The sequence below is a fragment of the Brachyhypopomus gauderio genome, chromosome 2 (assembly GCF_052324685.1).
Source record: "Brachyhypopomus gauderio isolate BG-103 chromosome 2, BGAUD_0.2, whole genome shotgun sequence".
Taxonomy (NCBI): Eukaryota; Metazoa; Chordata; class Actinopteri; order Gymnotiformes; family Hypopomidae; genus Brachyhypopomus; species Brachyhypopomus gauderio.
The window spans coordinates 9,317,278-9,327,126 of NC_135212.1; the positions used below are offsets into that span (position 1 = coordinate 9,317,278).

Sequence of the window (9,849 nt, forward strand, 5' to 3'; positions counted from 1 at the left end):
ATAGCCTTATTTGATGAAAACTGTACAATATTTCCTTCCACCTCTCTCTCTCTCTCTCTCTCTCTCTCTCTCTCTCTCTCTCTCTCACTCTCTCTCTCACTCTCTCTCTCTTGTTCTTTTAATCAGGATCTAAACAGCACCAAGGTCACTCTACAGTGTGAGGCATGATAAGATGGGAATAGCGCAGTTAATCCCTTCAACATGTTGATGAACAGGCTGTTCTTTTGAGGGTGTGTGTGTGTGTGTGTGTGTGTGTGTGTGTGTGTGTGTGTGTGTGTGTGTGTGTGTGTGTGTGTGTGTGTGTGTGTGTGTGTGTGTGTGTTCTCACTATGCCTTCAGCCTGACCCCTAAAAGTGACCAATCGATTCACAGATGTGTCTTACTAACTGAAATCTCTGGGCTGAGAGTGAAGCAACATCACTGCTGTCACTGTTTGTTTGGATACATGCATGTTTACAGGCTATGGACATGCTTCGGCTGTGTGTGTGTGTGTGTGTGTGTGTGTGTGTGTGTGTGTGTGTGTGTGTGTGTGGGAAAGAGAGATAGAATGGGGTAGAGAGAGAGAGAGAGTGCACGAGAGAGGCAGGGTAGAGAGAGAGTGTGGCGTTAGAGTGAGAGGGGCAGCGTGTGAGAGAGGGAGTCTGGGTGCTCGTTCATGTGTGATTAGCTGTTCTGTTTGATAAGTCTGGTCGCAGGGCCGGATCAAGCTTCACTCATCTCAGCACTGCTGCCTTGCCTTTTGTCTTTCTGTGTTTTCTTCATCTCTGCATGTCTGAATGCACACACACAGAAATGCACACGCATCTAGCCCAGCTCCCAGACTTCGCCGATCAGATGTCATGCTGACAGTACTGTGCCACGGCTGACCGTCGGCATGGACTCACAGCACAGACTCATGCACACAGTAGGGCCTCATGGGCCAGCAGATAGGAGCACATTAAATAACACTCAGTACTTGAGGGAAAGAGGCCCTTCTAAAAGAGCCTTAGAAATTAGAACATCGAGATTCCAATGTGCCGAACTCTCAGAAGAAGCGTGTCTCTGAGCACAGTGAGACAATCAGCAAAATTTCAACCTGTAGCAAAGGGTGGGGCACCAACCCTGAATTGAAAAGAAGTTCTGGACAAATAAAGAGAAAAATACTAATATAGTTTTGAAAAATATTTTGTAAAACTAATACTTTTGAACACTGCACAACGACAATTTGCAAGATCTATAAAAAATGCGAGAGTGAGAGAGACGTGTGGACACAGAGAGACCTCCTTAAACATGATGAGTGAGAGAGACGTGTGGACACAGAGAGACCTCCTTAAACGTTACGAGTGAGAGAGACGTGCGGACACAGAGAGACCTCCTTAAACATGATGAGTGAGAGAGACGTGTGGACACAGAGAGACCTCCTTAAACATGATGAGTGAGAGAGATGTGCGGACACAGAGAGACCTCCTTAAACGTTACGAGTGAGAGAGACGTGCGGACACAGAGAGACCTCCTTAAACATGACGATTGAGAGAGATGTGCGGACACAGAGAGACCTCCTTAAATACAATGTGTGAGAGAGATTCAGATGCACAGAGATCTCTTTAATTGGCATTTCAGGTCTGTACAGTTCGACTTAACAAGCCTGTTACACTCATGCAACGAGAACTAATTAGCCTTGGTGCCAAGAAGCGTGAAAAGAAAAGACAAGGAAAGAAAAGAAATGGATATATGGACTTGGACACACACACACAAAATACACACACACACACACACACACACATATACAGACAAAGACACACCCACACACACACACACACACACACACACACACACACACACACACACACACACATACAGACACAAAATACACACAAATGAATTTGCAGAATATATGCTTGATTTTATATCCTATAAATACTATGAGGAGTGTGGTGAGGGAGGGGATGTTTCATGTCCATTGATGAAACGGCTTTTCAAAATCTTTAAAAAATGGCTGTCAGGCATGAGCATTAAACAGTCCAAATTTGGCATGAAAATGGCACAAAAACAGTGAAATAATGGGACACCCATAATGCCCTGTGACCTGGTCAATGCAACATCATATCAAATAGTCTGCCACAAAACCTGCGAACCAGCATGTCCTCCTCGGCCGTGGCCAGGAGGAGCAGGATGCCCGCGGGCACGGTGGGGCTGGGAGCAGTGCCTCGGGGCTGGGAGCGACGAGGCTCCATCCACGTCTGCGCTGACACGGCCACTTTCCCTCACCTCCCTCACCTCCTGCTGGCCCACAGCCAAAGCCGATGATCCAGGTTTAACACCAATGAACATTTGGTCCGAAAGTCTTTGACACGCACGACATCGCGGAGGACTTTGCAGCCTTGAAGATCAAGGGTGTAGGCATGGGTGTGTGTGTGTGTGTGTGTATGCATAAGGCCTGCAGAGTGTGTTTGTGTGTAGATGGAAGACATTCAGTGCCATACCAGCCACACCTCTCTTTGTCAGCAGCAGATGAAAGGGGTGAGTATGTCAGAATCGAGCCAGTGACAGCAGACCGTGGGGTTGAGATCCCTGTTTATGCCACAGACACTTCTAATAAGGAAGAAGGATCATGGCATCGAGGGGGAGGGGACAGAAGGCCTGCCTCATTTACATATAGTGCAGGACAGGTAGTTCATAAAATTACCTTGGGTTTTTGTTTTTTTGGTTTTTTTGCTGCATAAGAGTATTTTCAAAACCGGGGCTATTCTGACAACTAGAGAGGTTTGCTATGGAGTAGGAGTACGCCTGCATAGCCGTGCAAGGCGAAGACAAGCCTGCATGGAGCATTATTAAAGAGACGAGAGAGATCAGACTGCATAGAGACTGAGCAGGCATGGCACACATCCAATCAGCTCTGGCAATGCCGGCCCCTCTGTTGACATCCTTTGTTTTGGTTAGATTATGGGTTCAGCTAAGGACTCCATCGCCCAGTGCAATGGAGAGACAGAAGGAGGGAGAGCAAGAGAGAAGGAGAAGGAGTGAGGGAGAGAGAGAGAGACAGAGAGAGAGAGAGAGAGAGAGAGAGAGAGAGAGAGAGAGAGAGAGAGAGAGAGAGAGAGACGGAGAGGGCGTGCGAAGGATAGCGAACAAAAAAGAGAGAGGAAGAAAGCGAGGGAACCTACCCCAGGCAGAGTCTTCTGTTCATGAAGAGCGCTCTGAGCCTTCAGTGCAGACTCCCTGGCACAGTAAGTTAGAAAGGCACATCCTGCAAACACACACACACACACACACACACACACACACACACACAGAAACAAACATCCAGGCAGCAAGTCAATGGAGGATGGTGGTTTTCGCATTCTGAAAAGCTTCATCTCCACAGGCCTAAGGGTGATCAAAAGATTCTCCAGCCAGTGCTCTTTTACTCTTTCTTTCTTTGTCTTAATCAAGTTACTAGTGTTGAAAGGGAAAACTCAAATACCAAGTTTGTACTAAATCATCAGTGAAACCTGTTCAAAAGATTTCAGTATACACATCCGCAGCCACACCATGTGTAAAACCATTTGAATAACGGGCTTATATCTCTGCAGCATCTCCGTCTAACACAGGCCTCTACTCCCTCCCCAGAGACCAGGTGAGCTGGCAGTGGGTGACTCCTCTATGAGAGTTTTGCTTTTGCAGTGGCCAGCATCTTTTCAAGTTTGCTACCGTGCTTTTCCCAAGGGACTGCAGCCATCAACAGCACCCGCGAGTCCTGAAAGAAAAGCCCGAGCTCCTGGCAAGCAGCCAGGGGAGCTCCCATGCACCACTACTGCAAGCATGTCGGTGCACAACAGGAAAGACACGTATCCATCGTCAGTCCGGTCACTGAGCCTTTCTGTGTCTTCGCGCAAGGCTTCTGATGCCACTGATCCACTAACTGTCCAGTACCACAATACTAGATTTATCAAAAGAAATAAATTAATTGCGATGAAAACAATTGCAGTAGCCACGGTTACGTCCAGGCCGGCTCTCCGGTCACCAGTGCCCCTGTGTCATGATCACTGGGTAAACTGGCTTTTAGATACATGTCAAAAGCAGCCGTGCAAACGCAATCACAAAAAAAGTAAAAGTGCAAAAAAAAATTGAGACTCAAACTATATCAACATGTTTGTGTAGCAAAACACTTGAGATGTTAAATACATTTAAATAGTGAGATGAAATGTCAGAAGAAAACTAGTTGAAATGTAGCTTAATTTGCATTATGCGCAGTTGTAATTGTTGCAATACAATAAACAGGTTCTTGAACAAAACTGATTTAATTTACATTCAAATTATACATATGGACATTTAAATTTTATTTAAAAAATATGTAATGTCTCCTGGACGTATGTAGATATGTTAATCATCACAACAATACTTCCTTACTATGTAAATCTAGATAATGTTCAAAAATCTTGATCAAAGAAAAAAATAATAATAAAAGACTGAGATGTATTAAAATGAACACCTGAACTCACACCAACAAGGAAGCACAAGTTTCAAAGCAGATATGTTTTATAAAGAACGCTAGTCCACATCTTTAGTCCAGCTAATAATGCCACAGTGGACAGAGACACATTATTAAGATTCACACTCATACAGTGTCTCTGGTTTTTACGACATAGCTGAGGGGGTAGAAGTTCAAACCCAGCCTGTCCCAGACAAATCACCCTCCCCACCCTATAGGAACATGCAGAAGAAAAGGCATAAGACAGAAGGAGACGACTGCTTAAATACAGGATAATTAAATTATCTTCAGAATGGTCTCTTCCAAGTCTTTCATTATCTAAATATAGCAGCATCACTCCGGTACCTTGCTGATGCTCCTGTTGTCTTAAACCAATCAAGCTCCAGGATGCAATACTGGTGATTCATTATTTAAAGAAACCCTGTGGAATTCACGAGGGGTGTAGAAGTTTCTATTCTGCAGTAGGCTACCAAAACGGACCTAGACCCAAACGTTTGCTTCAATTAATCACCCTTGCCATCAGTAAATGTCTCCAATCGCAAAATAGCATCAAACGTATGCATAACTTATGCATTTCACATTTCCCTGCTATCTAATCAACAGCAAATCCTGAAATACTCAATCTGTCACTGAACCCTCTTTGTCTTGCAGTGATCGGACAGGCCGTTGTGCACGTGTTCACTCAACCAAATAATTGGAAAGGTCATCTGAATCTTGCCTGGCATTACTCTGTTCAGATGGCCTGGGAACACATCGTCCAGCCTTTCTGACCCGATCCTGTCCTTACGTCTTACGTGTCCTAACTTTGCATTGCCTGCAATTTCATAGACCATAGAAACCGTACTAACAAACCCACACCTCAAAGCTCACATGATCGCTAAAAATACAGGTAGACTTTGTTATGCTGGTTATGCTATTAATAGACGTGACACAAATAACTGTAAATGTTCATAAACCGTTGTAACACACAGGAAATCACCCACATTTCACAGACTGCCACAGATTCATTTGTCATTCAAATAAGTTTGACTACATTATGCAGCCGCTGCGACTGTGCCAAGAACTGTCGTTCTTCTTCAGAGGGATGACAGGAACGAGGGAGGGGATAGGCGGCAAAAGACTAACATAAGTAATGTTCTGGAAGAAATAACAACTCAGAGTCGCTCCTTGACTCGGTATGCTGTCTAACCAGGCTCGGCCGAGTCATCAGTCCAGAGTTACTGCCTTTCCTCCCACGTTTTAGTACTTTGTGCGTGATCGAGTCAATTTGTGCGGCTCTTTAAAGCCAATTAGATCATTTACATGGGCCTACCAGGGGCACAGATAATGAAAGATAAAATGAAACGCCACACGGCCGAGGTCGACACCCACGGAAGCGCGTTCGGGCGCCTGGGCACCTGGAGTGGGTCACGGCAGACCCAGGCAGACGCACATTGCTTCGTTGCCCTTGCCCAGCTAAAATGACCACGACGGGGGGCGGTGGACCTATTCATGGACCTGGAAGTACAAGGGCTCATTTCTAATTATACTTCATGCAAGACATGTGGGGTTTTTGGATAAATTGTTCGAGGGCTGCTTTGGTGTGCTGGTAAATGGCATTCTATCTTCATGAAGTACGTGTGACATGGGAGTCTTCACCACTCTGTGCTTCACCCTGCCTGGAGTGCTTTACATAACAGTAGGCTGAGACTTAAGTGTCAGGTGAAGTCTATAAGCTTCCATGACCCACGCTGCAATAACCACAGCATTGCAAAACAACCGTAAACTCATTTAAGCTGCAGTCCATAGCGTGATTCACAACTAGCACAAATAAACTCTGCTACCAAAAATCAGATGAGATGTTCCGTCAGGATGATGTTTATTGCACCTTCATACGGTGATACGTTTGCACATGGAAGTGCAGAATGTCTTAAAATATTTTCGCAATCTTTCGATGAACAAGTAAACCTAGTACTGTGTTTTATGGCATTATAGCCATGGTTGAACAATATTAAAAAGTGAGCAATGTTTCTATTAACAACCATATTAGATTAAATATGCATTTAAAAGGGCAAAATGTGCATTGAGCTCGTATTGAAGGCAGTAGTGTGTGTCCAAATACTTTTAGAAGCTGACAAAAAAAAATTCAATACATGCTCCTTTGCCATAGGCCTTCTGGGAAGATAACTAGCGTCATTATGACTTGCCTTCAGCGCAGCGTGTGTGAGTTGCACATGTGCAGTTGGGTGGGTTACCTAAAGGAATATTAGCGAAAGATATTCCAACTCATCAGGCTCCGGGTCTACACGTATGGGCCTAAAGTTGTCAACTTTTTCCTTCCACTATGCATAGTGCCTGAAAAGTAGTATTTTGCTTTGGCAATGTCGCTCTCCTTGAAACAAACGATGTCAGCTTGTTGACATTCATAGACGATCGAGGGCAGGTCCAAACAAACTCGGCGTATTATTTTAATCGATCACTGTGGCGCGGCGGAGCGAGTCGTGGAGAATCATATGGATTAAGTCAGCTGCCGTGACTGACGGTTGGCTTCACGACAAATGTTGTGCGTAGAGAAACTTTAACCCCACTGGAGGGGTAAACATAAACCTGTTATTCACTGGGTCATATCTATGCTATGCATCACGCCCCAATAGCTCTTGACAACCCCAAGACTACTTGTGGCCTATTAATGTAAACTAACCGTTTTATTGCAACGCTGTATACGCACTTTAACTGATAGCGATTCCTCTGGGGCGAGTTCTTGCTATGATGATTAGGAGACTACAGGTGGAGAGGGACAGACAATAAGTAACCTAATAAAGACTCGTTTAAGTCCCTCTACAAATTCAAAGAATGGATAAAAAATACAGACATGCTTATAGTCCAATATAGTCCAAGTTTAAAATCCAGGTTAACATCATGTATTTCAGTACTTGTCAATTAAGATGTGATTTTATACTGTAACGTCGCTGTATTGTGCTCGTTGTTTGTTCACATAACAATACCTGGGTAACCTGTCCACTCTCAATGAAGTGTATTTCCTGAACTCGTAATTCGAAGGCCTACAGTAGTGCGAATAGCAAAAATGGTTCTTAATAATTAGGAATTTTATTTTAATGCGTCAGTTAAAAGTGTTATCTGTTACATTTGTTACCAACACTCCCTACAACTTTGCTTGGCTTTGTGTTTTGGGCTCTTTCTTTCTTTCTTTCTTTCTTTCTTTCTTTCTTTCTTTCCACTAACTCCACGCTTAAAAAAAATAATTGTATAATTGCAATATACAGCTATGCGCTCACGTGCGATCTGTTGGGCTATTATTTTGTGTCCACCAACAAAGGCAAGAGCATTTTAGAGATATTTATTGCGTGCAATGAAATGTTTAAACAACGCACGCAAAAATAATGTCACAAATCAATATCTTCTAAAATAACCCGCCGTTGGAAATACAGGTTGTCGATTTTTTCAATTATTTTAATTGCTAAGTTTCAGTCTGAAGTTTGATTGGGTGGCATGACTTGACAACATATCGGCACTTCGTTCCAAAGATTACACCGGCGCGTGGCGTATTTCCCGCTAACTAAGCTCTCTGCACGCGCTCGTCAACGTAAATACGCTACGGAACGGAGCCTTTTGGGTAGTAGTAGCTATTCACGTGGATGTGGGAAAGAGGGCGGACTGGGAGCAGGCATGGACACATGTACTTAAATACACACGCGCGCGCGCGCACGCACACACACTACACACACCCACCCTCACACACACACACACACACACACACACATTGAGAGAGAGAAAGCGAGAGACCAATAGACCAGTTCTACGTATGTCCGACAGGATTTAGGTTCTAACCTCTGAGTAATCCATAAAAAGAAAAACAAATAAACAACAACAACAACAAGCATTTTGTGATTTTTGTGTGTTCAACAGCAAAAAGAAGTGAACATTTAACCGACCTTTATGCATTCCTGTGAATCTGTCTTTCAGCACGGTGAGTTCGTATATCTTCCCAAATTCCTCAAAGAGCGGTTTTAGGTCTTTCTCCTCCAGATTCCGCGGTATTTGTCCGATGAAAAGCTTGATGGCGTCGTGGTCCTTCATGGGAATAGTGCTCTGTCCGATCGTGAGTCCGTTCATTCTGCCGGAGCTGTTCGTAGTGCTGAAGCCATTCTCCTGCTGCACTCCGTTCGCCGTCACTGTAGCCATCTTTCTTCAATGGGCCAGCGGCTCGCTCTCCCTCTCTCTCTCTCTCTCTCTCTCTCTCTCTCTCTCTCTCTCTCTCTCTCTCTCTCTCTCTCTCTCTCTCTCTCTCTCACTTTCTCCCTCCCTCCCTCTCGCTGTGTCCCCCCCTCTCTCGCATACACACAAGCTCCCTTTTTCCCTCGCTCTCACTCTCTTCCCTTCCCCTCTGTATCGTAAGCCAACTGCACACTCCTCTCTTTATTTCTGTCTCTGTCGCTTGTCCCTTTCTCTTCACTTAGTCTCCTGTTCCTGCTTTCTCTCTTTTTCACCTTACGCAGTTTACAAGGTTTCTGTGATTGTTTGCTATATGTTTTTCATTCTGCGTGCCGTTTTCAATCTGTTTCTTTCTCCGTGTGTCAGTTGCCACTCTGCCGTGTGACGTCAGTTCATAGGCTCTTGACTAGACCCCCGTCAAATTTGCATAATAAGCTCAGCCTAGCCAATCACAGGGCAGAACGACCGAAGGCCCGTGGGGTGGAGTGAAAATCTAAACATTTGTGTAAAGGGAGCTAGGGACATTGAAGGAATAGGCAGGATACACGATTCGCACAGAGTATTGAACACTGAAAATACACTTTTTTATCATATTTTATTTCATTCGTCTATTTATATATTCACTGCGTTGCTAATCTATTTTATAATATATTCTAATATTTGAATCAGTAGAATGATAATTCTACCTTTTAAACGTATTATAATTAATCTCATTAATAATAATAATAATAATAATAATAATAATAATAATAATAATAATAATAATAATATTGATGTTGTTGTTTTTATTTTGCCTTTAGAGTGCATGTTATCATATTACAACACATGAAAAAAGATTCTCTTCGCTGGAGTGTTAAGAACAGCACGGTCTACTTGTTGCTGGCCATGGTGCTGAAATTCCACACCTATGCTTTTCCTCGCGTTTGTCAGCAATATTGATTGCAATTCTTTCCTATTGTTAACGTTACGATGGTCTATCAATTAGGGGGAACTGTCACATAAATAAAAATACAAAAGATATGTCTTATTTAGCCTATTGCTATAAGCTTTATTTGTTAGAAGGCCCAGACGTTCAGTTGTCAATTTGGACGATTATCTAAAAATACCTGTTGCAAGTTTATAAAAAATATCCGGTGTTTGTACCCGAAAAAACAACAATACGCACGCAGATGGAAAAACTGGACTTA

At 43.6% G+C, this 9,849-nt stretch overlaps 1 protein-coding gene across 8 annotated transcripts in view; it reads right to left on the reverse strand.

The window, feature by feature from the left end:
- Positions 1 to 8,668, reverse strand: part of celf6 (CUGBP Elav-like family member 6) — a 103,140-nt gene extending 94,472 nt beyond the window's left edge. For all 8 annotated transcript variants that reach the window (XR_013123659.1, XM_076986222.1, XM_076986215.1 and 5 more), the window contains exons 1-2: positions 8,383 to 8,668; positions 3,144 to 3,226 (exon numbers count right to left, since the gene is read on the reverse strand). Coding sequence is in view for 7 of the 8 variants with exons in the window: in XM_076986222.1 (XP_076842337.1) it covers positions 3,144 to 3,226; positions 8,383 to 8,632 (333 nt within the window). In the remaining variant the exon portion in view is untranslated. The remainder of the gene's footprint in view (positions 1 to 3,143; positions 3,227 to 8,382) is intronic.
- Positions 8,669 to 9,849: the final 1,181 nt, after the last annotated feature.